General features: G+C 37.7%; 1 protein-coding gene across 2 annotated transcripts in view; it reads left to right on the top strand.

Annotated features, from left to right (window-relative positions):
* The first annotated feature begins 261 nt into the window (after positions 1–261).
* LOC113660715 (spectrin beta chain, non-erythrocytic 1-like) overlaps positions 262–27,591 on the top strand; it is a 76,252-nt gene continuing 48,922 nt past the window's right edge. Inside the window, exons 1-2 of one of the 2 annotated variants that reach the window (XM_027174436.2) lie at positions 262–432; positions 21,029–21,225. In XM_027174436.2, coding sequence (XP_027030237.1) covers positions 21,081–21,225 — 145 coding nt within the window. In that variant the 5' untranslated portion in view covers positions 262–432; positions 21,029–21,080. Of the gene's footprint in view, positions 433–21,028; positions 21,226–26,394; positions 26,841–27,591 lie in introns of those variants that run through there. The other variant, XM_027174435.2, reaches the window with a different exon arrangement.

The following is a 27,591-nucleotide window of genomic DNA, read 5'->3' as shown; positions in this document are numbered from 1 at the left end:
TTCATATCTTCTGGTTCTAGTTAGGACTCTAGACTCTAAATATAAGCATAAATTTATTGTGCACATGAAGATGAAATAACGCTCTATTAAGTAGAATTTGGGCTGTTAAAGAAATTGGAGATGCATTTCTATATAAAGTACACAATACCCATAATGCCCCTTGGTGTATGGAGGACACATGGTGTTCATGTGCCTGGGTGAAATCAATCAGATGTGCCAGAATATGGGTGGGCACTGAGGCCCCGCCCATAACGTAGGCTAGCCTGCAGTAAGACCTGCGCTCTCTCTCTCTCTCTCTCTCTCTCTGTGACTCTGAGTGATGCTGCTGCTGGTGTCACAGAGACGGTAGATTGTGGCAACAGCGTCCATTCAAGGCTTCCTCGTCCAGCTGCACTCTCTAAGGTGAAGTTTGGAAGCAGTTCTTCCATATAGGTAGGTTTAAAAAAATCCTTTCCTTTCGACAGGTTGAGTCGTGCGCGTTCTCGTGATAAAAACGCTGCACAGATCCGTGTTTAGGGTTTGTTTTGCGTGCACGAGCTCAGACTTGACGCATTTGTCCCAGTCATTCCTCGGATAACTCATTTCCAAGACGGTGAAAACGTGAAAGGCGTTGGGCTGCCGGTGCTGAGAGAGAACACACGTTTTCTGCAGTATTGATTCAGTGCCAGTGTAGCTCAGTGTTTGCTTAGCACAGACTGTGTAGGCGCAGTTTAATCCCATTGATTAATTTGCATGCCTTTAAATCATAATTAAAGATTTCAACCTCCTGTGCATCATTCCTGCATTATATATCTTGGTGTATTTGTGTGGGGTTTTTTTTGTTTTAGTGTGGGCGTCCTGGCTTGCACAAATCTTCGAGCACACCTTGATCATGTAATGATCCTAACAATGTAGTAAAAAAAACAACCCTGTTAATAATAATAACTTGATCTGTCGTGTTGTGCGCTTTACAGCACGAACACGTCGCAGTGTTCAGTCCCTGGAGGTTATCACTGGTTTATATCGCTTGTTGCGCATGTTAAGGGAAAATGTGGGTCCATAAAATACATCTTAACAGCGCTGCAGTGTCAAGAAAGAGCTGAAAGTGGGAAAGGTTTCGAATAAAAGCACAGCCCTGCCGCAGTGTACTGTACTTACAGTGTGTACTGTCCGGTTTCTGAGCTGTTCTGTGTCCTTACAGGAGCAAACACTGGACACTACAGTGGCAGAGGAGCTGTATGAAATGGATAGATACTAGATGGATAGACAGATAGATACATGAATGGATGGATAGACAGACAGATAGATAGACATCCATAGATGGATAGATCCAAAGATGGATAGACAGATAGATACATGGATGGATAGTTTCATAGATACATAGATGGATGGATAGATGCATGCATGGATAGACAGATAGATAGACAAACATGGATGGATAGACAGATGGATAGATACATGGATGGATAAACAGACAGATAGATGGAAACATAAATGGATAGATACATAGATGGATAGATACAAAGATGGATAGACGGATAGATAGATACATGGATGGATAGACAGATGGATAGATACATATATACATGGATAGATAGATGGATACATAGATAGACAGACAGAGATAGATAGATAGATAGATAGATAGATAGATAGATAGATACATATATACATGGATAGATAGATGGATACATAGATAGACAGACAGAGATAGATAGATAGATAGATACATGGATGGATAAACAGACAGATAGATGGAAACATAAATGGATAGATACATAGATGGATAGATACAAAGATGGGTAGACGGATAGATAGATACATGGATGGATAGACAGATGGATAGATACATATATACATAGATAGATAGATGGATACATAGATAGATAGATAGATAGATAGATACATATATACATAGATAGATAGATGGATACATAGATAGATAGATAGATAGATAGATACATACATACATACATACATACATACATACATACATACATACATACATACATACATACATACATACATACATACATACATACATACATACATACATACATACATAGTATAGTGTGGTGGTGGATGGAAAGAAATTGTCCCTGAACCTGCTGGTTCTGGTGAGGATGTTCCTGTATCTCCTTGGATCAGGTTTCTGCTGTGGTTTCCAGCTGCTTTAAGGGTTTAGCTCCAATATATCTTTTTCTCAAAGGTCACATCTGATGGATTGGTAGCAAACTATATGTTAAAATACGATAACATCCATGTTTAGTATTCAAAATTGCTTGAAAGATAAAATCAACTCAAGTCAAGTAGGTTTTTATTATCATTTCAAACACATATAGCTGACGCAGTACATATTGAAATGAGACGTTTCTCCATTATCGTGGCGCTACATACTGTAGAACAAAAACAGAGCTACATAGAACAACATAGAGAGAGCCACATAAAGTGCATCAGTACAACCTGGTGCAAACAAACGATGCAAAACACTACAAGAAAATACACAAAAGCATCGCAGACCAGTGCGCATACTGTACATTATACAGTTATTGAGCTGACTCAATATATGTCATTGTTTCATAGGCAATCTGTTGCAATCTCCCTTGAACCTTGAGTATTAGGCTGATATGTTGCAATTTTATATATGTGGACTGTATTGATGAATTTTAGCTTAACTGAACACATTGAATGAAAATGTAATTTCATTATATCATCTTAAATTTATTATAGATTGAAACATAGATTGACAATCAATCAATCAATCAATCAATATAGAAATGCTGCTGTGTAAGTATTTAGTGGTAAGTGTTTGTCTATGGTAGCTTACAGTATGTGCTGCAGTGGCCAAGCTGCAGTACTGGAAGATTTAGTGTGTCCTGCAACTTACAAGGCTTTCTCATATGCAGAGTTTGTGGGTTTGACTGAATAGCTGTGTCATGCACAAATCTATGCGTGATTGGCTACAATTGCATACAATCCGAACAATTTTTTTTAAACTTTCTATTGCTTCTGATGTCTTCTGTTGGTTTTCTGTATCATGGCAGACCTGCATGATACAGAAAAGCTTTTAAATTAGCACAAAGACTACATTTTTTTTCTTAAATGATCAAAAGTTTATACACAGCAACTGGCTTGACTTAAAGAAAACATTTCACAGCAACAAATAAATCAGATAAACCATGACAGCAGCATAAATCTTAAGTCTTATGATTATAATTATTATTATTTTTGTTTTCCCATGGCATGATTTACATTTATTCATGACTTACAATAAGAAAACTGTTCCCAAAAACCAAAGGTACTCTTGGACAGTTGAATCTCTCCATGTGTTAAGGAATATTAGGGTCTAATTAATGTTAGTTCTGGTGTCTAATCAGACACTTATATTAATGACAGCTCCTAAATACAAGTTACAAATAATTGATTTTTTATCATCATTATTGATCACTTTCTTCACTCATGTGGTTTTTATCCCTTGTGCATCCAGCTGGGACTTTCCAAAAATTCCATAACCTGGAATCTCCCATAAACACACAACAAATATATATATATCGTTGCAATGAGCTTGATTGTATTTTATTATTCACAACAGCTATTAAACCCAGAAGAACATATCTTTTCACACTGAAACTAAACAAAAAGGCTGTCTAATTTTGGCTTTTCATTGCTGTGGCTCTCTTTCAGCGTGTGGTGATAATGTTGTAAATACTGATAATGCAAGGGAATTTATTGAAATGTCATTTTCAAAACTGAAAAAAATTAGAGGATTTGATCATGTTGTTTACTGTTTTTTTGGTTTGTCTGACTGTTTTGAACCGTGCCTTTTCTTGCTTTTGACACATTATTTTCCCGCTACAATTAACATCACACCAAGAAATTCTTGTGCTATAAACTGTAGGGAAGGAGCTTTTTTCTTTCTTTTTTCTTGAAGTACAGACTGTCAGCTTTAATTTGAGAGGTTTTTTTCCCCGTGTGAACTGAACAGTTTTTCAACATAATCCTGTTTTTTTTTTTTTTTTTTTTTTTTTTAGTGAGTGAAAGTGGATATTTCCACTAGTTCGAATCCCAGTAGAAAAGAGCTGGAGATGAGGGGCGGCAGTCTGGGGACTCGGCCAGGTTGTAGTAAGTGGAGCAAAAAGTAGACTGCTTCCTCCAGCTCCATGTTTACCACCTTCATCATTTATCATTCAGTAATACTTTTTAAGCTCTGCTAACACAATGTTTGGTCAATACCTTCCCTGAGTTCTTCTTAAATACTTACACTTTGTACTTAGTGGTTAACAAGGATGACTTTGTGCACCCAATGTAGTGCACTATAAGACAATTTGGAGTTCAGCTACAGGAACAAATGCAGTTATGGTGAGAAGAATAAAAAAAATAGTCTCATATATCAATTAAATGTTGCTAATTACATCTTACAGTGAAATTTCCCAGTTTAAATTCTGAGGAAACACAGTCCTGATTGTGTTTTGACTAATGGATGCAAAATTTGAATTTTGATGGACATTTAGGTGTGACAGGAATGGGGGAGTAGAAAAATATTGCAGTGAAGCGAATGGATTACTAAAATAAGAGAAATGTCTTAACACAGGAGAAATGAGTTATTGTTAGACATCCATACATGTTCAGGTCAGAATATATAAAGGAAATGATCTGTAACCGAGAGATAAATAACGGAGGGCAAGCGGAGATCAACTCTTCTTTTTAAAATTATACTAAAGTTTAAAAAGCAGCAACACAAACAACGTTAACTAGCAGTCAACATGATTATTTTGTCTTTGTGTTAATTACCTTGTTATCCATCTCACTAGTAGCTACATCCATGAAGACAAGGAATTGCTAGCAGATATTAGCTAGTTCTTCTACCTTATCTGCATTTTTTTTTTCATGGGAAAATTCAGACTCAATCATTTTCTTTAGCATCTTCTTTAAAAAAAAACTCTGCAGTAACTCTGCTTTCTAAACTCTTTTTTGAGTAAAGATCCCTGGCTATCTAGAGACTATTTTATTTCTGTAAAACAGCAATAAAATTTGTTTGTAAACAAAAGGAGGTTTCTAAACTGCTTAGAAAGAGACATAGTTGGTTTGGCAAATGAGCTACTTGGTTATAATCTGACTGAATTATCAATATTTTTTAGTATTGGCTAAAATGTTAGCCATGTATTATTATGGATTAGTGCAAAAAAACATTGACTATTCATCAAAACTAACACTTTTAGATGGTGTAACGCCAAACCTTATTTAGCATTCTGTCAGTAACGTAATGATGCTAAGCAGCAGGCTAGCATTCAACAACAACTGATGAGCGCTGTTTAACTTTCACACAGTGAGAATATTAGAGATTAACTAAATGCTAACCCAGACTAACAAGGCTAACTTTGCTGTTTCTGGACATGTTAGACTTTGGTTTACTAGTTATGCCCAAATAGATGCTATAAACTCTTGTAAGCTGAATACATTTGCACCAAAATATTTGGCAATGACTCTAATGAAGGTTGCCTCTTCTGTGAAATGGCTTTATAGGAGACTCAAGAGTATCGTGTCTCACTCAGAGGTAAAAATTGATCAGTCACATGAGTGCCTATCAATTCTTGCATTGCATTCTGAGTATTGTAGCATTTAGATGAATACAACTACTTCTATTTTCAGTTAGTGTATAGTAGCATGCACATAAGACCCAGAATGAAAAGAAGTATTAATATAACCCGGTGTATGAAAATGTGATGCAGCAGTTACAGTATACAGAAGTTTAGTGCATTTATAGTTGAAGTTTGAGGAGAAAAGGACAGTGCAAGTTTCTTATCCCTGTTTGATAGATGAGGTCAGTGATACATAGTCTGCTTTTTTTCACCACTTTATAGATTTTCATTGACATTTACATCAATAAGCCATAACATTATAAATCACTATCAGGTGAAATGAGTAGCACTGATTATCTCATTACAGTGTTACCCGTCAAGGGATGAGATATATTATGTAGCTAGTAAATAGTCTGTTCACGAGGTTGATGGTTGAGGGCCTCTCACAAGAGCCAAATTGTGTTGTCTAGAAGACTGCGTCAGAGCATCTCCAGAACAGCAGGTCTTGTGAGGTGTAATTGGGGTCATAGGTCATAGCCTCTCTAGTCAGACTGCGCAATAAGTTAATGCTGGCTCTGATAGAAAGCTGTCAGTACATCCAGTGCATTATAGCATGATGTTCATGAGGCTTAATGGCTACATACTGGTCAAACTGCCCATGCTGACCCTGTACAATGGTCACATGAGGATCAGAACCCAGAATAATTTTTTTAATTAATAAAAAAACAATAAATAATAATAATAATAATGTTGACAACCAGACAACTGAGATGGCAATATGCATTATGGGAAGAAGGCAAGTTGGCAGTGTGATGGCTCAGTGTGATGCTCAGGGCATTGTTGAAATGAGAAAAATTGGGTCCTGGCAGTCTTGTGAATGTTACTTAGTACTTGGATAGTACTTGAGTGTTGACTTGGTCTCCAAATTCTTTTGATCCCATTCTGCATCTGGTAGATCCATCGAAGCTCCACCTCACAACTTACAGGACTTAAAGGATCTTCTGCTAACATTCTGGTGCCAGCCACCACAGCAGACCTTAAGGGCTTTTATGGAGTCCATGCCTTGATGGGTAAGATCTGTTTTGGTGGCATGAGAAAGTGGGAGTTAATGTTATGGCTTATCTGTACAGTATATGTTAGATTTTAATCAGTCTTCGGTCATTTTGTCTGTCCATAATGAAGAAGGCTTTCTACCAAATATAGTTCTTGGTTCTGGTAGAAACAAGTGTTGTTCATGGCTACATTATCATGGCAGTTGCACATGCATTTGATATTGCTGAATGTTTTAAAGAAATTAGCTAGAAAATGTAAAAGAACGTTCTGCAGTGTTTATATGGTCTAAGGAATGCAGTCTTAAACAGTAATACTAAATCATTTTGGATGTAGAGACAGGATTAAAATGGAAGTTTTGTTTCCAGCAGAATTATATTTAATGTATCCTGACATCAGTCTGAGGGTGTTAGCAGTAGCTTTCGGCATAACAGATACACACTAACACTGGGAGTTAGTGTGTATCTGTTATGCCGAAGGCTACTGCTTTAATTCTATGTGTGTTCTTGTGTAAGGAGAGGCATTAAACCAAGCTTTGAAACAAACATGCATGTATGTGGGGTGACCAATATGACAATATCATATCTCAATATATGAATCTTCAATATATCATGTAATTAAAATCAGGATTTCTTTTTAGTGATATTTTAATTTAATGTTTGACAGTTAATAATTCAGTTAGGAATTCATTCCGTTTAATATCTAATCAGACGCTTGCATTCAGAGTTCGAAATTATAAAAAACATTTGAGTATACAGTATGTATTTCAGAAAAGTTCATCATAATAAAATTTATCACAACATTTATTTGTATTATGTTGCCAAGCCTTAACTTATTCAGAATCTATAGTATTGTTGTTAAAGCTCAACATAGACCTGTGTGTGCACGTGTCTGTGCATTTGAGTGTGTCTGTGTGTGCCGGCTCTTTGGCTTTAGAGTATTTTAAGCAGTAGATTAGGATGTGATATGGGGGGTATTAAGAGGATTTGATGTAGCATTTGTATGGCCAGAAATACAATGCTTGCCACTGCGTGGTGTAATGGCGCAGTATGAGTTGTGTTAAAAGACCTTGGGCTGTGTCCTTGAGCATGTGTATCTTACTGACCCCAATAAGCAAGACTGCAATAATGTGCTTTAGAGTTATGTAGACAGTTCATTCTGTTCATACTGGAGTCCACACTAGAGCTTGATGGCTCAACTGTTGTATAAGGTGTGATTATAAGTTATTTAATCCTTTCATTGCAGCCTGATCATAAAGATAAATTCCAGCATATGAGTATCATGAAGAAAATCAAGAAACATGGTACAGGTATATCTGAATTGTTTGATGAAAATAAAGTGGGAGTTGGCTTGAGTAATGTTTCTCCAAAATAGTGTCCTGTCATTACCTACTGTATTCGGTCCAGTACCTACCTAAATCTGCCAGTAAACTTTAAGATTTAGAAATAGAAGCTCTATCTATTCTTTTCTGTTTTTATTAGGTCATCCACCATTCCCCACCCTATAGGCACCTCTTAACAGCTACCAATCTTGCTGATTGGTAATCATACCAATTAGCCAAGCATGTTTCCTCTGAGATGATTGAATCCAGCTGCTCCACCTTTTTAAACTGTTGCTCCTGCTGCATCACACGGCAGCATAACACACACCTTGGTGAGCGTTACTGTAACTACCCTCTTCCACATACATTACATGAACTCACAGATATCCACGATAGCCTAGTGTCATTGTGATTGACAGGGGATAGACTATTGCCTTCCCTCTCATCTAGAGATCACACTAAAAAAGGGTAAAATATATTTTTCTGCCACTCAAGAATCAAGAGAATGGATTTCTAAACTTCTTGTTTAATAAAAAGGTGGTAATAAAAAAAAAACTTCAAAGGGAACAGAAGCTGTTTTAATATACTGTAGATTGTCTTCTTGTGAAACAAGGAACATGTGGCAATGGTTTCTGAGCCATGTTTTTATTATTACTTGTTTTTATCGTCTTCCGAAGTTTACAGTAGGTAAGCTTTAATTTCCAAAATGAAGAAATGAAGCTTTCCACTTCATACTGTTTGTGATTCATTAAAGGTTTATTCAGCTCTCATTGGAGAGGATAATAATTATAAAGTTGTGTTTCTGGTTTGTGTGATCAAGTGACGTTTATGAGCCTGAAACAAAGTTGAGTGTTCAAGACCATTTTCATATCAGGTTTCAAGAAACATAAAGCAGGTTTAAAGCAGTGGCAGTTCTAATGTGTGGTTGAGCTTTTAATCATCTCACAGTTAAACTTGTGAGCTCTTTATACAGAAAAGCCAAAGACCTCCTGTTAAGTTATATCAAGGGTGTAAACACCAACAGCCTTCATTAAAAAAAAAAGTTCAGCTCCCAGGGATGATGGGACATCTCTTCTTACCTCTTTCTACCAAATAGAAAATTACTGTCCACTTTATTAGGAATACCAGATCTGCACATTTATGCAGTTTTTCAATCAGCCAATCACATGGCATGAGATCACTCGGATACCGATGAAGAAAGTTCAGGTAATGATCACCTCAATCAGCAGAATGAAGAAAAAGGTGATGTCAGGGACATGGTTGTTGATGAGAAGGTCTTGAGTCTTACAGAAATCTCAAAGTTTCTATGGAACAATTAGGAAAATGTGAAAGATCCTGTGAGTGGTGTTTCTGTGTGTGAAAGCACCTTGTTGGGAAAGGTCAGAGGTGAACACGAATCAGAGGCAGCAGTGGATTCATTAACATTCATATTAATTAAGAAAGCCTCCATCATGCTTGTACCAAAGTAAATCGAACGCACCTGACATCATAATTATGACTTTCCAATTCGTAAATACCAAATTCCCAGGAAGACACTAATTATTTGTGATTTCTATCACTTAGACAATATTTATGTCACAGAGATGACTGTGTTGTTGATGGGTGTGGGACTGTCGCATTAGAATGTCCGTGTGAAAATGCGCCCCATGATCCGTTGTGTATGTATGTTACATTTATATCAACATTTTATATTGGATTCTATACATAAGTCTTGTTAAAAAAACAAATAAATAAAAAAACATTTTTAATCTGACATTAGACCAATTAAAATAACAGACATGATGAAATCTGTATGTAAAACCCCTAAAGTACACAAGAATTAACATTACTCAGGACACCTCCCATTGTAATCGATCCAATCCAAATAAGAATAAGGACTGATGAAGGATGAAGTACTTTTCTTTGTTTTTAGACATTGGCTATTTAAAATAGGCTGTTGAAGTTCCACAGAATAAAGTGTGAGAAAAGAGATGTGGATGATTACCTCTAATGTATTTACAGCACGAGCTTGATACAACACAGGTCGGCTATTTTCAGTAATGAAGCACCGTTAGCTATCTGATGTCTCACAGATAACTGAAAGAGCAGACCTGCATTGGGTACAAATGTGTATTTAGTCTTTTGATACACTGAATGCTCAACAATAGCCATGTGACTGATATGGTGTCTCTGGCCGGTAGTATGAGCTTCATCTGTCCGCTTAACCCCACACTCTCATCTATGCAGCTGTCTATTCCGTCTTTGAGAATCGCTAATTTATCTTGAGTTTGCCCTCATGACTCATGGCTAATTCCATTAACTCTACAGATTCAAGCTCACCAGGTGGCTCCTTCTTCACAGCCATCATCGTTCCTGTATTTCCTCCTTTTCCCAGTATTCACTTTTTTCCCTAGGAGATGCTTATGTACGGTGCAGAAGAGCGTGAAAGAGCAGTGTGTGCAGTGAGGGGGAGAATATAGTGAATGTTTGGATGCGGAGTGCTGCAGGACTTTCTGGCAGCCGCACACAGTCATATTGCATAAGCACAGGAAATCTGTGGGAGAAGATGATTTACAGGCTCAGAGAGAAAGAGGGAGAGAGAGAGACTGCGGCTGGCTTCTTGCAGAGCTCTGACATCCAGATTGCAGTCTCTTTCGATTCTTGTTTAGGACTGGAGGACTGGAATAAGTCTCTTTTACTATATTATTCTCTACCAGTATTTCTCAAAATTAGGGTCTGAACCATCGGTACAGGAAACATAGACATGGGGTCCACATTCACATTTGACTTTGATGGTAGACGTTAAAGGGTTGAGTCCAAAAGAGTTTCGAAGCAGCTTTACAGAAGTATGAAAACAGAAGAAAAATAAAATAAATATAATAATAATAATAATAATAAGAAGAAGAAGAAGAAAAATAAGGATAATAATAAAATAAATAAATGAAAAAAATATATATATATACAAAGTTTAAAATTAATTTAAAAATATAATATAAATATAAATATTTTATAATATAAAATTTGAAATACTATATATCTATACCTATCCCTAATGAGCAAGCAGGAGTCGACGACAGCAAGGAAAATCTCCCTGACATGAAAACCTCATCCTGATTGATTTGGGTGATAATGTACAGTGAATAGTGTAAATGTAAATAATGTCCATCCTACAACGGTTTATAATAGTGCAACCGAGAGCACCTGAGGAACTAATGGGTCATTGCAAACTCAGTTCATCACAGACCTGATTGCCAATAAAGATCAATTCTTATGTGGCCTGTCGTTGTAAAGTTAATGGAAAAAAGCAACAATAAATAGCCACTATCACCAAGATATTATATACACTCAGAGATCACTTTATTAAGTAATTATTGACCTAATCATTGACCTAAATCAGCGGTGTCCAATCTTATCCACAAAGGGCTGGTGTGGGTTCAGGTTTTCATTCCAACCAAGCAGAAACCACACCTGATTCCACCAGTTTAATCAGTTGTTCTTGGCTTTTAGTTAGACATTAGTAGAATGAAAACCTGCACCCACACTGGCCTTTTCCGGATTAGATTGGACACCACTTACCTAAATAATGACCTAATCATTGTTGCCTGTTTTTTCAGTCTTCAGTTGCCCATTTTAAGTCACTGTGTGACTTTAAATCCTTGGTGTGTTGAAGTACTGTAATCTGCCTGGAGGTTTGACTGCTTGTGAGCTTTTAGATGCTTTTCTGATCACTACAGTTGTAAAGACGATTTTTTCCTTGTGATGTCTATAAATGAGTTTCCGTTTGTTTTGTTTTGTTTTTCACTTCGTTCTGTCAAGTGATTAGTAGCTTCTGAATTTCTCAGTCCATTACAAGACCATCAACTAGCAACAGACATGCGAGTCACTGAGATGCATTTTTCCTAATTCTAATGTTTGATGTGAATGTTAACTGAAGCTTTTGACCTGTATTTGCATGATTTTGTGCATTGTGCTATAGCAATATATTTGGCTAATTGGAATAATTACACAAATCAGCAGGTGTGAATGTGGCAGCTCTGTGTATATTGAATAGTCAGATTTGGTTCAAAAATAGTCTGTGCCGAGGGGTCTGGGGAATTTATTTTACTATTTATTTTATTAGTCACATACACAATCATACAGAGGATGAGATGCAGTGGAAAGCTTTTTAGGACTTTCTGTGTTATAAAAAATGGAGCTAAAATAAAGATTAGGTCAAAAATGGTATTTATAATTAAAATAAAATGGAATTGGCAGTACAATGCATCAAAATATGAAAATATAAACAGACGGTTAAAGGAGGCCCTGACTGGATGTAGTTTAGTTCTGTATGAGTTGTCAAGTTCGCTCTAATTCAGGGGTAACATAGTACATGCTACATTTTTCCAGAATTTATAGACAATGGTATAACAAATGTTTTGCTTCGTCAGGAAAACTCCTTCATTATGCCACAAAGGCAATTGCATTGATGAGTAGTAGTAGTAGTAATAATAATAATAATAATAATAATGTAAAGCTGTTAAAATGTGCCATGCTAGTATTTGAAGACTTCAGCAGGAAGAAATTAGTGTTAAGTCTGTAATGATCTCAAATTATCCTGACCTGTTAGTTCCTCAGAAGCTCTTGTTTGCAGAAATCGACTCGATTATAAATCAATGTGGAAATGACATTTTTTACATTTACATTATTTTATCTTCATTGTCACCCAAATAATGATGGTTTTTCTTCTGAGTCTGGCCGCTTTGAGACAATCTCAAGTGTTACATGTTCTATACAAATAAATTGAATCGACTTGAATGGGACCCTTGTTATTGCATAATGCCAGGTGGAGTAACTCTTACTGTCTGTATACATAGAAACTTGTACACTGTACTATATTCTTCAGGACATTTGCTAATTTCTTTGCTAGCCTGCTGTCTAGTCTGGTCATAAGAGCAAGTTTGTTTTATATAAATGTCATAGGTTTCATATGTATAAATTCTTCTGTTATAATGTTTCCCTGTCCGGTTTTAGTCACAAGTTTGATTATGCTTGACTAACATGCGCGTTGAAAGGGATTTGCGAGCCGGTTGCATTATGAGGCAAATATGATAAGCATTCTTGTATTTCTCTCAGGGGAACAATAACACAGCTACACATTAAAATCCCATTACTAATTCAGACACTAGAACAATAGTAATGAAGACTGTTGTGTGAGGTCTGTTGTGTGGAGAACACCAGCAGTCACTCACGTGTTGGAATCTTTCTTGTCTTCAACATGTTGCCTTCGTTTTTTTAACCAATTTAGCCGTTACTGTATGGCGGTCGAGATGAAGTGCTACTACTAGCGGTAGGAGTGAAAATGCATCTTGCACATCTATTCTCAATCTTTTTTTATTTGCACCTCTTGAGGCCCCTTCTATGCCTCCCACTCTCCTTATGTTGATTCTCTTACCATTTTCTTTTCTGTCAGATATTCTTCCTCCCACACTCTTAGTCTGACAGACCTTATAGCTCTCAGTATCTCAGGCATGGTTACTGAATGAACGACTAGAGATTTGTTTTCTCTCTCTTACAAAATGGGCTCTTATTTGACCTTCTATAAGAAAACCTGCCAACCTTTATGCATTTTGTGTAGGAGTTACACATTTTAACAATGGAGTACACTGAATTATGAGTTATCACTCAAAAATGAGACAAAAAAAGTTTTTTTCTTTTTTTCTTTTCTTCCTCTCAAAAAGAACAGCAGATGAACCAGCTGACATATGAATCTGGAGTGAATGACAGTTGTGTAGGTGTTTTGTTCTCTCTCATAACTACGGAGTTATTAACATCAGTAGGGATGTGATGACGTACCCTGGTTCCAGTTTGATTCAGATTATTATACTGGCTGCACAATTCAATTCAATTTGATTCTGATTTTGATTTTGAAGAATATAATGTTCGAAGGAGGAAACATTATGACAAAAGATTATTTTGTTAATTAAAAACAGTAAAAACAGTTCATTTGTTTTTTTCTGGACAAATATTAATAGTGTAAACATTACAGTTTGACCATGTCTTAAAAATAAAAAAATATAAATAAATTCTCCCCAGAATCTGACAAAATTAACTCCTTTTTTGGGCACTGTATAATGCAATGGCGTAAAGCTTGTGGCATCTAAAAGCTACCAAAGAGCCTTTTTTTAGGATATAACCTGGTTTTCTAACCATCCAACCCATAATTCATTGTAATGCAGAGCTATCCATGGCCCAGCTCATGCTCCATATATTTGTATATATTTTGGGTTGGAGCAAACTGGGACTCGGAAACCGATTTAGAAGTATAATTAAACAAATAAGTAATCATCCGTTATTGAACCTTTATCCGATGCACGTTATCAGGTGCACGTTACGGCTGCATATTTCTTATTCTACTGGATTTATACAGTATTTGATGACTGAGAAGGCCACTGAAGAACACTGAACTTACTGGCATGTTCATGAGACCAGTTTGAGATGACTTTTGCTTTGAGACATGGTACATTTATCATTTTGGGAGAAACCGTTAGCAGATGGTTCATTTACAAACATTCTCCACAGCATTACACCACCTCCACCAGCCTGGACTGTTAACACAAGGTGTTTTGGGTTTATGGATTCATGCTGTTGGTGCCGTATTCTGACCTCACCATCTGTATTCCTCAGCAGAAATCCTGATTTATCAGAGCAGGCTACGTTTTTCCAGTCTTGTAGCTGTCCATGTTTGGTGAGCCTCTGCTACTGTACCTGCAGTCTCAGATTTCTGTTCTTGGCTGATAGAATTGGATCCCGATATGGTTTTAAGTGGTGTTTTGCCTCAGGGTTTGGTACGTTTGTGTTCTGAGATGCTTTTCTGTGAGTTATAATCAGAGTTGCTGTTGCCTTTCTGTCAGCTCAAACCAGTTTGTCCATTCATTCCCTGTTGATCTCACATCAACAAGATGTTTCTGTCTGCAGAACTACACCTTATTGGATGTTATTTTTTTAACCCATTTTGAGTGAGCTCCAAAGTTGTGTGGGAAAATCCCAGCAGATCCACAGTAATACTCAAACCAGCCCATCATGCCACTGTAAAAATCAGAGAGATCACATTTTCCCAATTCTGATGGTTGATGTAAATATTATACAACACTTTTGGCCCTCACCTGCATGCTTTTATTTGCTATACTGCCGGAAAATGATTACTTGGTTAGATAATATAATAGATAAGTAGGTGTAAAGGTGTTCCTAATAAATATAATACTGACAAAGGATGACCAATTAAGTTTGATTGAATATCTTTTGCAGCTTTAAAACTTTAACCTTGCCCCGCCGACAAGTCTGCTCACTGTGTGTAGTCCCTACATACAATCCTAAGGTTTTAAGTAGTAGACTTGCACCAAAGTGTGCAGTAAGAATATCCACTGAGAGTGCTTGTAACGCCTTAAGTAGACCAATTTCAAGACCAAGACCAATTTCATCCAGATAACTGCATTAATATGTTGATTTCAAATCTACTTTTTATGGATGTTGCAACAGTATCGCTTAAAGCAGCTGTGATCGTTGTCGGATCACATGACCATTGTGCAGAATATCACTACAGTTGTTGTGTAAAGGAATTGGAAGGAGACAGCTACATCCAATCAGCTGCTCGAGTTTGTGCAGTAATTTCAATTCAACAATTTTGAAATCTTTGCAGTCTTATTATTAGAATTTTACTTGTTGCTTACTCTGAACTTGTGAACAATCTGCACCATATTTTAAATGACCAATGGTACACGTGAGCCATTTACTAAATACAGCAGAATCTCTTGACTGGAAATAAAGCGTGTGCGTGTGCGTGTGCGTGTGCGTGTGCGTGTGCGCGTGCGCGTGTGCGTGTGTGTGTGTGTGTGTGTGTGTGAGTGATAAAATCCTGTTATATATATTATGTCTCTCTCTCTGTTTATCTGCAAAAAATATAATTCCAAGATTTAAAATCTGAAGCATATGCCAGCATCAACATAGTAATATTTTTGAAATATGTTTACATTGGTCCTGATAAAAAGAAGACCGTGTATGGTCTCTGAGAATTTTAACGATTGTCAGCTTGTGTTGTATGTTTACGTGAACCAACTAAACGTTTTCTAGGTTTGTATTGAGTTTTTTCGTTGCTGGAGAATTGTTTGGAAATGCCTAACAATCCTTTTAGTTGGTACATTTTTTTACCGCTCACTTTATCCAAGCACAACAAGGAGCTATGAGATCGTTATAAGACAATGTTTATTCAGGTCTGAGAATGTCCAGAATGTTGACTAAGCTTCTGAAAATGATGGCTCGTTTGCATTACTTGGCAACATGATCTAAACCTTGTACTTACCAGAGCACTCAGCATTTAACAGTCCACTTCACATCACATGGAGCTTGGACTCAGGGTTCAGGATGGTGTGATGCATTGTGCCAAACCAGATTTCACATACTGACCGTTCTGTTAGACTTTCACATGACCAGATGACTGTCACTACTGTATGTATCAGTCATTCTCCAGCCAGAGTTTGGTACAACCTCCATGTACAGATGTCTTGATTTTGTTTATGATCTCAAGGATGGTTATATTAAATTGTTTTTTGAAAATTACCCTTTGCTACCATTTCCCTTTGCTAATGTAATGAATGCTGATGTATATCTGTAGTGTGTGGTTAAGAATGTACTTGAATCAAGTTTACTTTAATGTTCTGTTCAGATTTGTAGGAGCTTCAAGTCTTCATTGATCTCCAAAAACTTAGTGTAACCATCCTTTGCCTTCAAAACAGCATTAATTATTCTAGGTACACTTGCACACAGTTTTTGAAGAAACTCAGCAGGTAGGTTGTTTTAAACATCTTGATAGACTTTGGATATAGATGGACTCAAATCCTTCTGTTTCTTCATGTAATCCAGACAGACTCGATGTTGAGATCAGGGTTCTGTTGTGGCCAAACCATGACTTCCAGGATTTCCTTTTCTACTCTATGTTGAGGATAGTTATTTAAAGACTTTGGCTGTAATTCTGGGGTCATTGTCTTGCTCGCGAATAAACTTGAGGTTAATCAGACACCTGTCTGATGGTACAGTACTGCATGCATAGGATAAGTATCTGATTGTACTTCTCAGCATTGAGGACACCATCAGTCCTGACCAAATCTCCCACTCCATTTGCAGTTGAACCCCAAACTTGCAAGGAACCTCTATCATGCTTCAATGCAGACACTCTTTATTGTTTTTCTCTCCAGCCCTTGTTCGAATAGCCTTCTGCTGCAAATTTCTTGCCCTGGTGTATGTCCTGTGACACAAAACCATCTCTCACAACCTCACCTTGGTAGCAGAGTTTGGCTTTTCCTCACCCAGTTTAATCTCCTAAGCTGCTGTGTTTAAACCTACATATCAAATTAATGATAATTAGCACCTGTTTGGTGTTATTGGTTAATCATACAACTGACTCTGAGACTACAAAAAAAAGTTTACAACATGTGTAAGATGTTGGTTTGGAGCTGAAGGATGGTCACGTGGAATATTGATTTGATTTAGATTTTCCTCCGGAATTGTATTTCCTGCTGTAACAGTAAGAAAAGAAACAGGGCATTGCATTCATTCAAATCGTGAATAGTTTTAGAACTAAAGTGCAGCATTATAGATAAGTGGTCACATGCTGTGGGCTGTCGCAGAGGTCAGACTCTGTGATCAGACCCTGTGGTCTGACCCTGTGTTGAGACGCTGAGGTCTGACTCTGTGGACGGATTACGTAAACAGACGTTGTGGTCTGACTTTGTAACCAGACGCAGTGGTCTGACTCTGTGGTCAGATTCTAATCAGATACAGGGGTCAGCTCAATTGCTTACACTTTAAGGCTTCTACCATCATTCCTCTGTCTATTAGCAGGTGATGATTTTAAAGCCGTAAATAGATATAGCCTGTCTCTCATTCTGTTTCATGGCACAACCAGCATGACCGTGTACCACTTAGTATGTATTGTTAATCGTTTCCCAGTTGTGAAGTTGTCTAAAGAGGCTTTTTGTTCAGCTGGTCAAATAAGCAAATATACACTTATTTTGTTCCCTGATGCTTTTTTTTTTGGTGTTTGGTACAGATCTCTTTAAGGGAAAGACTATTGCTGGGTTGCACAAATGCTCGCCCCCCACTGTACTGCAGCGTCAGTATTCACCCTATGCCACTGCATCAGCTAAAAATACCTTCTCTCTCTCTCTCTCTCTCTCTCTCTCTACCATGACACAAAGACACTGAAAGGGAAACAAAAGAGGAGAAACATACATATGCCAACACAGACATTCTTTGGTTATTAATTAAAGCAAAGCCTCCTCATTACTGCATTTTAATACTGAAACACAAGATGCAAGATGTAGAGTTAACATCTCTTTGCAAGACACTTAAGAGAATTAATGTACATCTCCTCTAACTGCAGTAGTAGAAGCATGCTACTGAGCTGCTGAGGAGACACAGTGATTAGTTCTAAAAGCGTGGCCTCTAATTTCATATAGTGAACTACGAACCATGAGATACAAAAGGCAAAAACATACAAAAAAGCTCTGATTATTCTGACACAAGTTAACAAGCTAATAGCACAGCCATGTCCCAAGCCAGGAACTTCACTGTGTTTTCATGCATTAACATTATTATTCATGTCTATGCTTCTATATGCATTCTCTGGCCAGTGGTCTGACTCCATTGATTTCCCTGTCTTAAGCATTTTAAAACATTAAACAATTCCCACTAGTTAAGTACTTCACAGCTAAATAGTAACTGTTCAATCAAGGATTTTCTTTCACATAATACGTCATAGCAAATAATTGCAGCTTGATGAATTATGCATCATAAGTCGGCAATGCAGTAAAGAAAATGATTATACAGTCCAGGGAAATCCTTCCAGCTAGGACTTTTACACAAATATGGATAAACTTCATCACTAATAAGAACATATCATTTCCAGTGAGACGACAACACACACAGTATAGAGAGACTGAGACTGTGTGTGTTGTAATGCTGTCACTGCTGCTGCAGAGTTAGCTGCTGATGGCCTCATTCATGGCTGCTGAGTTTGCCGGTCCCTACAATCCTGTTGGGAAAGTAATGACCTTTCACAGTAATGACCTTTTGCAAGTGTAATATACCCCGGGGGTCAAACGTACAGCACATTAGGCTAATCCAGCCCACCACATGGATTTCAGTTTGTGTCGAAAAATTATCATCCTTGGAAAAATAATATTTGAAAGTTAGTTTCTCATTCCAGTAGGTGGCAACATGGAGCAATTGAATCATAGCCATAAATGCAGCTACTGACACAAATGTGTTAATGATGTGGAATACTTCATTTGCAAGCTCAACTTCTGAAGTTGCAACCAGGTCTGTTTCTGAAGAGACTGGATATTAATATTTATTTTTGGTTCTTAAATTGGTCTAAGACAACAGTTCTTAACCTTTGTATGAACGTGACCCACTTTTACAAAAAACTGATACCCTCCATTCCCTGATTCAGAGGCTACTCACTCACTGGGCTTTGATAAAGGATTTTCAGTCATGAGTCATACTCGTACTTGTCCTTGGAATGAAATCACTCCTTGTGTAATCATTAGTCTAGATATGATGACCAAATAAACCACTAACTGATGCCCATGTCTTTCAGTCGGCTGATTATAAGTTATACCATGTCATAGGTGGGTGGTTACATTAGGTGATGTCAGGAGTCATCCCTTCTTTAAAGCAAGAGATATTTTAAAATTTCACCTGAATCTATCAACTAAAGCTGGGCCCCAAATATGGCCTGTTTTTTTTTGTTTTGTTTTTTCTTTTTAATTTTTTTTTTAAAATTTTTTCTTTTACCTGCCATTGGCAGCACACAGCTTAACCCCTTTTTAGTTAAAACGCAATGTTTTTTTTTCTCTGCCTACACCTGAACGATATTTAATTATAGCAACAAACAAAATGCACGATCCTCACAGTTGACAGATGTGTGAGCCTCGGTGTGTCAAGAGACTTTTGCAGAAATAAAGGAATTAGATAACTAGAGTCTTTAAGAAACATTTCAGTGTAATAATAATTCAGAGGATGAGCGGGCAGAGAGCATGAAGCACCTAGAAGAGCTCCTGGCTCTTTTATCCGAGCAAACTGGGAACAGAACATTTGGTTCGTTCATGTCATGTCGGAATAATCGAGTTGAACGCAAATGAATGCCTTCACAAAGGCGTAATTACAAATGGGGGAAACTCTGGATTTTTTTTTTTTCTTTTCAGTTATACAAGTTAATTGTCCACACAAAATACTATAGCACTGCAAAATTACATTGTATTATGGAACAACAACGTTTACGGTACTTTCATAAATTGATTAAACACAACAACAACAAAAAACCTAACGCACATTTTTTGTTTTCATTTTTTAGAAGTAGAGTTGGAAAAAAAACTTGCTGTACTTAGTTGTAGCTAATTAGGAGAAGCTACACCTCTCTGGTGCTCCAGCCAGTCACTTGAATACACCTGACATCATAATTTCGACCTTCCATCTCGGAACTACAAACTTCCCAGGAGGATTTGAACACATGGCTAATAAAAGGCGATGATTCCAAGCACTAAGTATGGAAAACCTTTCGTGGGTTATTGCGGGTCCTTAACTAAGTAGAGCCAAATATTTAAAATTATCCATTTCATGAATGATTGATAGATTAGTTTTGTTCTCTGTAATACCTACTGTACATCTTTCACCTGATTTGGTTGAAACATAGTTTGCATAAGTCAATATTTTGGCTCTCCAGGTAATTTTAGATATTCTAATCTGGCCCTAATTGAAAACAAGTTGGTGGTGATAACACTGGACCGTTGTAGTGCTTCTTTACCAACAGATGGTGCTCTAATCCATCTAGGCTACATTAGGACATGGTGAGAAAGTTGGTGACCCTAGGTCTTAGGTAATAAACAGAATTTTCCAATAGCATGTTAGGCATTGTTAATAAATTAAGTACAAGAATATTATAGAAGTGACTATTTTTTCCAGACGAATATTTTAAATACATGTTACTTGTAGTTAATGAGCAGGTTTTAATTTCAACCTTTTATTTAGTTGTTAATGCTAAATACCTTGAACTAGAGTTAGTGACTATATTTCTTTGTCTTTTCAGGTGTTTTTCTGAAAAGGGGCTGATGAGTAGCTGCAAGCCGTGAGGGCTCAATATGACGTCAGTAGCCGCAGATTATGACCATATGGAGATCCAGCAGCAGTACAGCGACGTCAACAACCGCTGGGACGTGGAAGAGTGGGACAATGAGAACAGCTCAGCCCGTCTGTTCGAACGCTCCCGCATCAAGGCCCTGGCAGGTTAGTACAATAGAAAATCACATTTGTCAAACTAGTTCAACTTTAACCAGATGAGTTGTAAAAGTGATTCGTTTTAGACTCTCTTACAGTTTCCACTATGATGGTCCTTGTAAAAAAAAAATTCTATGTTAAAATAATAAACATTATGAGCATTACATGTGAAATCTCTAGAGATATAGCTGCACGTTTTTAAAAAAAATTAAAGAGCCCTTTGGTATCTTTTTGAATTTTGGGACAGGCATTTGGTATGTTTTAAAATATTTTAATGGTGTTTTAAAGCATTTTGAACATTTCGTGGCATTCTCGGGTTCACTGTAGCACCGGGTTTAAAAACTAAGCCAAGAAGACTATGTTCTTTTATAAGGGAGATTTTGTTAAAGGTAGGGTCTCAGACTGAAAGCCAATGTTGACATATAAAATCACCAAAACAAACATGTCCCTAACCCAAATGGGTCCCACCCCTGTATTGATAGCTCCGCCCACACATACATAGGTAACCCAGGCAACTAATGGAAAGAAATGTGTCTTTATCATAGCTGAAGGGAAGATTGCAGATAAACAAACAAGCAAAAATGACACACAAGCATAATCATGCAAAGGACGGCATATATTAGTTCTGTGAAACAAAGCAAAACCAACGTTACTCATATATCGAGAAGGAAATAAATAACCTCGGCGTCTTAAGTAAAGTTGGCCGCATATTCACAGATTCGAGTTTCCCGAGTCAATAACTCCTGAGCTAAATGTTGTTACTAGCAAAATGTGGTTGTAGCTGTCTCTCTACATTACTACGATAGAAAAGAGGTGTTATTTGTGTAGTAACAGCGTTTACATCAGGAGTTATTGACTCGGGAAACTCCAATCTGTGAATATGTGGCCAACTTCCCGCTCCTTCAGTTCTCTCCAGCGCTGGAAAGCTGATCCTATATTAACATGGGTCCTACTTCTTGCCTTATCGTAAGCCTTTCTTCGCTTTCTTTCTTTCTTTTTATCCTCCATGTCAATGTTAAAACCGCTTTCTGCTAATGTCACACATGCGCACTGAACACTCTCTCCGCCCATGTTGACAAGACCCGCCCCTTTCTGCTCATTGGCTACACGTTTGTTTTGATTTTTTGTTTATTATTTGGCCCGACTCAGTTTTCTGAAGCATTTCTCAAAACTCGGAGACCCTACCTTTTAAGTCTGTTTGTTACATTTTATAAAGATTCTTGTCTTGTTTGAACAAAAAATAACAGCGATGGACATTTAAGGAATTTATATTTTCTAAAAAGTTTTTTTCTTCAGCTAAATAGTTTAGGTGACGTTTCCTGTGCCCGTTGTAGCATCCTGTAGTCTCCTGTACTTGACTGACTGTGTTTATGCATTCTGAACAACTTTACTGTTCACTGTGGTTGTATGAGTGCTTATTTGAGCCACTTCCTGTCAGATCAAACCAGTCTGGCCATTCTCCTCTAATCTCTCATTTTTTAGGAATTTTCTTCTGCTCCCTGGATCTTTTTCTCACAATCATTTGTAAACTCTAGAGACTGTTGTGAATAAAATTCCCTGAATATCATCAGTTTCGAAATTCCCAAGCCATCCCATCTGGCACCAACAACCATGCTGAGGTTTAAATGACAGACATCATGCTTTTCCCCAATGGGATGTCTGATATGAGCATTAACTCTTGATATGTACTGTAGCTACATGGTTTTATGCATTGCCATGTAACTGCATGACTGGACGATTAGGTGAATGTTCCCATTAAAGTGGGATGAGGTAAGTGGTTAAGTTATTGGACTATTGATTAGAAGGTTGTGAGTTCAAATCCCAGCTCCAGCAAGCAGCCACTGCTGGGCCCCTGAGTAAGGCCCTTAACCCTCAATTGCTGAGGTGTATAAAATGAGAAGGTTGCTATGGATAAGCGTCTGCTAAATGCTGTAAATGTACAGACACGTATCTTAAATTAGAGAAGAAATTGGTTCTAAGATGTAGATGTAATTGAGGTCCCTAAGGCTCTGTAATCATGTGTGTACTCGAACTTTGAAATGCACGGTAGTATTTCGGGCACAAAGGGTTTCTAAAATTGGCCCCTCGTCATTCATGCGCTCGCTTGCTAGTGTCACAACCAGGTTTCTGTTGTGTAGCTTCTGTATATCAGCTCACTGAATAGCAGACGAATCTACTCAAGTTCCATACAGGAAGCTAAATAATTCACATGCTCCTTAAATATGCAAGAGTTACTGAAGCTTCATGGCTCACTTCATGGTCTCACACTCTGCCAGGGCCTTTCACTGCCACATGGTGCTGGACTCTGTTGTTACTTAATGAACTCTTCAGCATCTTTTATTTTCTCTTCTGTCATTTCAGCTTTGAGTCTTCATTTTCAGGCTTGTTTCAGGCCTTGCTTAGTTACTGTAGACATGAGTCGATCTCCTTCAGCTTAACAACTGACTTTGTGTGTTCTTGAACTTTGTGTAACTGGCCAAAATAAATAATTGAAATAAACTCCTAGATTAAAAGTTCACTAAATATTGCTGCATGTATTCATAGTAGAAGGCTATTTTTGTCTTGCCAGAAATCTATGTGAGGCTGAGGCATTGATCTGTTTTGTCATCGTGTGGTTTTCTTTTGATGCTACAATTGATCCGAAATCAGCTCATTCCAGAGGGGAGTGAGTTCAGTCTGTGAGTCACATGCGACAAGGCTATGTCAGCATCCGGGGTGCTCTTGGAGGCTATCGCCACATTCTGCAAGGCCGGCTGGGCCGTGCTGAATAATTAAAACCAGCCCACAAAGACGCTTTATTCTCCTGCTCACCAGCCTCCTGCTTTTCCTTAAACATTCCCCTCAGTCTTTTTTCCTGCTATTCTTTAAACAAACGCTTTAAAGGCAGCTGCCAGTCATGACCTGGTTAATAACTTTAGAGCGATCGGGGAATTGGATATTAACCTGTTTCTTAGCTGTGGGACGCTCTGAAAGTCAGCTAAGCAAGTGATCACACAAGGTTACAGAAAGGTGAAGATGAATTATGGTGTGAAATTCTTCAAGAGAGTCCTACATGTTTGTTGCTGGCGGTCATGTCGCGGGCATATGAATCCACATTGATACTAAATGAAAGATGTGTAAAATATATATACAGTAGTCTTAGTTGCTGACTAAGTGAATGTGAATTATGTTAGTTTGTAATTTTAAACTGAGTGAATTATTTGGTGTCTTTTGGAACATGTTAAAGTTTTGCGAAGAATGTATCGCTATATCACAGAACGATTTTTCAGGTTTAAACATCATTAATGATATTGATGTTCTGTGATTTGCTATTAATTCATCAACATAATGCACTACGTAATTTAATCATAAAGATAACTAGACAACTTCCTGGCTAGTTCTCTATCTATCACACTAGCCATGTATATAACAAGCTATCATATGAAATTAGGGATCTTTTGTTTGTTTCATGTGATGTTCAACTAGAACCTCCCAATTTCTCGATTGCTGTTAATAAAACTATATTTATTCTTTTCCACTATTATATTTTCTCTCTCCATAGCTGGCTAACAAGCTAGCGAAGTTATCTATTTTCTAGCTAATCCTATCAAGTTAGCAAGCTACTTTTTATTATTATTTTTTTTTATATAAATGTATGATACCTTGTTTACTACCATTTAGTTTAGGTAGTTGAAGAGGTGGCAAATAAAAAAATATGAATTTTTATTAAGTTTTTAATGAAAATAAATATTTTTCACATGTATCTGTTAGATTTTTTTCCCCTCATAACATCCGTCAAACCTTTATTTATTTATTTATTTATTTATTTATTTATTTATTTATTTATTTAATTTCTTTCGGCTGCTTCCGGTTCGGGGTAACCACAGCAGATCATGTGGTCCACAAATAAGATTTGGGACAGGTTTTATGCCAGATGCTCTTTCAGATCTTCCATTTTAAAAAAACTAAAACATTTTCAGTTTTTTCTTCTTGTTATTGAAATTAGTTCAATAGATTTTTGCTCAAAGAACCATAAATTAAAACGATAGGATAAAAATCTTTTCACAATCAGTGCATAATGTGTAACAGTTTGGCTTCAGCCTGCACTGCTGCTCGGGTCAGACTTCAACGGCTGAAAACACACCCTGCTGTTTGGAGGAATTTAAAGATAAATACTTGCTGAGGGCTGAAGTAATTAACAAACCATGATGTGTTTGTCTTTAGATGTTTCCCACCAGCTGATGTCTTTATTTTCCATCACTCAACAGCAGCATTTTAATATTCCAATTCAGTATAATTATTTATTATGATGATGATGATGATGACGATTATTATTTTACTATGGAGATGTATTACTAGAATTTGTTGCATTACTTTTTCATACATTGGGTTTTTAGTGACATGCATGTAAATATAAACAGATACCTGAGAACATTGCTGTGTTGGTGAGCAAAAGCTCATGGTTTCACCCGAGATGTAACAGTAATTTTTTTTGACATAAATTGGACCTGATGGCAAGAAACTGGAAACTGACAGGAAAAAAGAGACCCAGGAATGAGTGTGTTTGTTCAGGAGAACTCGAGATGGTGACTTGTTTTAGTGGGCTGGATACAAAAATATGAGGTTGAGGGGGGATTGACTTTCCTGAAAAGTGCAGCTGAGGCAAGCTGAGTGTGGGCTGTTGTGCTGAGCACATCACATGAAAACTGTGCTCAATAATTCCCCTGCTTTGTTCCACCACTCAAAAGCCACTGCATTTTTGTCTGTCCCACATATTCATGTGCAGCCGTGGCTAAAAAAGCTTCTTGCTCTTCTTTTGTTGCCCCATAAAGGGTTTGTCAGGTCCTAACTTATTCAGTTACAGAGTCTTTTTTTTTTTTTTTTATAACCACATGTTTTATAAACATTTCCTGCTGTCAAACATCAAAAATAATCTTTTTGTCTCTGTTAAGAGCTCCAGCTGTGTTTGGCATCAGTGAACATCCTGCTCATCTCCCCCCATAATGACAGAATGGTGTAGCCCACCACCTTCTCCTTCTCTCTCCCTCCCACCTCTCCTTATGCTAATACGATGCTGACATCACCATGGAACACACTGACCGTGATAGGCTGCCTGGGCCAATGCCAAGCCTCAGTCTCCACCCCCTACTTCCCCATGGCTTGTGAAAGGTGTGCTCTGTTTTGTTCAGGGCTGTCTTCAGTGTATGCTTGAGCCTACAGCACATGCTCTCTCATTTACTCTTGTCTCTCAGTCTGAAGGTCTCAGGGATGACAGAAAATGAGGATAGTCTGTTTTGAGCGTTGCGGGAGAGGAAAAAATCATGCTGTCTGGCTGTGATTATCAGTTACATTAACAAGCTGGATGCTTGGACAGCCGCAAGTCTGGTGTTTGTTGGTTGAGAAGGGTTCGTAAGAAGACACATTACTTTCTAGCACACTGATGGAGCTTCAGAGAGCTACCAGTATGCCTGGACCCCTGACCCCTGGACCTTTATCTCCTGGAGGTGTTTCTCCTGAGCATCTTTCCCCTGAGCACCTGTCTCCAGGGGCAGGACCATCGTACCAAGTTTCCAGTCCTGGCCCCAGTTATGGTGCTGCCGCTTTTAACTATAACATGCTGGAGGGTCGATTTAAGCAACTGCAAGGTAAGTGACCTAGACTTTGTTCAACTGTAACTACGGATAGATGAACTTGACTGTACAGCACTTATAATCCACCTTTACCATACTGACACCTTAGAGAGTGGAATGAGCGACACAGAGCACCAGGATCATAAAGACCTAACAGAGGAGGTTTATCAGCCTGTGAAATATTAATGAAAAGTAGGAGAGGATGAGGAGGAGCTTGGTAGTTTTCTGATGTGTGTGTGTGTGTGTCTGGTGGAGGTGGAGGGGTATATGTGCTCTCACATGTCAGGTTATCTTTGTTGCCTAATTATCATAATGTTAATCCCTGAGAGAAACCTTATTTTATTGCAATTGCTATGGATTTCAGAGCAGTTTTCCACCCTGCTGTTTTGGCTTGTCTGTGACAACAGCAGAAAGGTTACAGGAGAAGGTATTTACCTTCACACTACTCTGTGAAGAGGCAGTAATTCAGCAGAGGTGCACCATCATAAACTTGCAGTTAGAGTACAGTAAAGTTCCAGGTCCCCCAAGCTGCCACTGCTGGGCCCATGAGCAAGGCCCTTAACCCTCAGTTGCTCAGTTGTAAGTCACCCTGGATAAGGGTGTCTGCTAAATGCCGTAAATGTAAAGTTGGAGCTGCTTTGTTCGTACTCCTGTAGATGAAATAATCAAGTAATCTGTAACAGTATTGTGAAAGTCCATTTACAACTAGCATGACAACAACAGTTAATTTCAATATAATGATTATAAATAAGATGCAGAAGTGATT

Source organism: Tachysurus fulvidraco, chromosome 7 (assembly GCF_022655615.1).
Source record: "Tachysurus fulvidraco isolate hzauxx_2018 chromosome 7, HZAU_PFXX_2.0, whole genome shotgun sequence".
NCBI lineage: Eukaryota > Metazoa > Chordata > Actinopteri > Siluriformes > Bagridae > Tachysurus > Tachysurus fulvidraco.
Note: the sequence above shows the minus strand (reverse complement) of the source record. Positions and strands in the feature narration are given on the sequence as shown.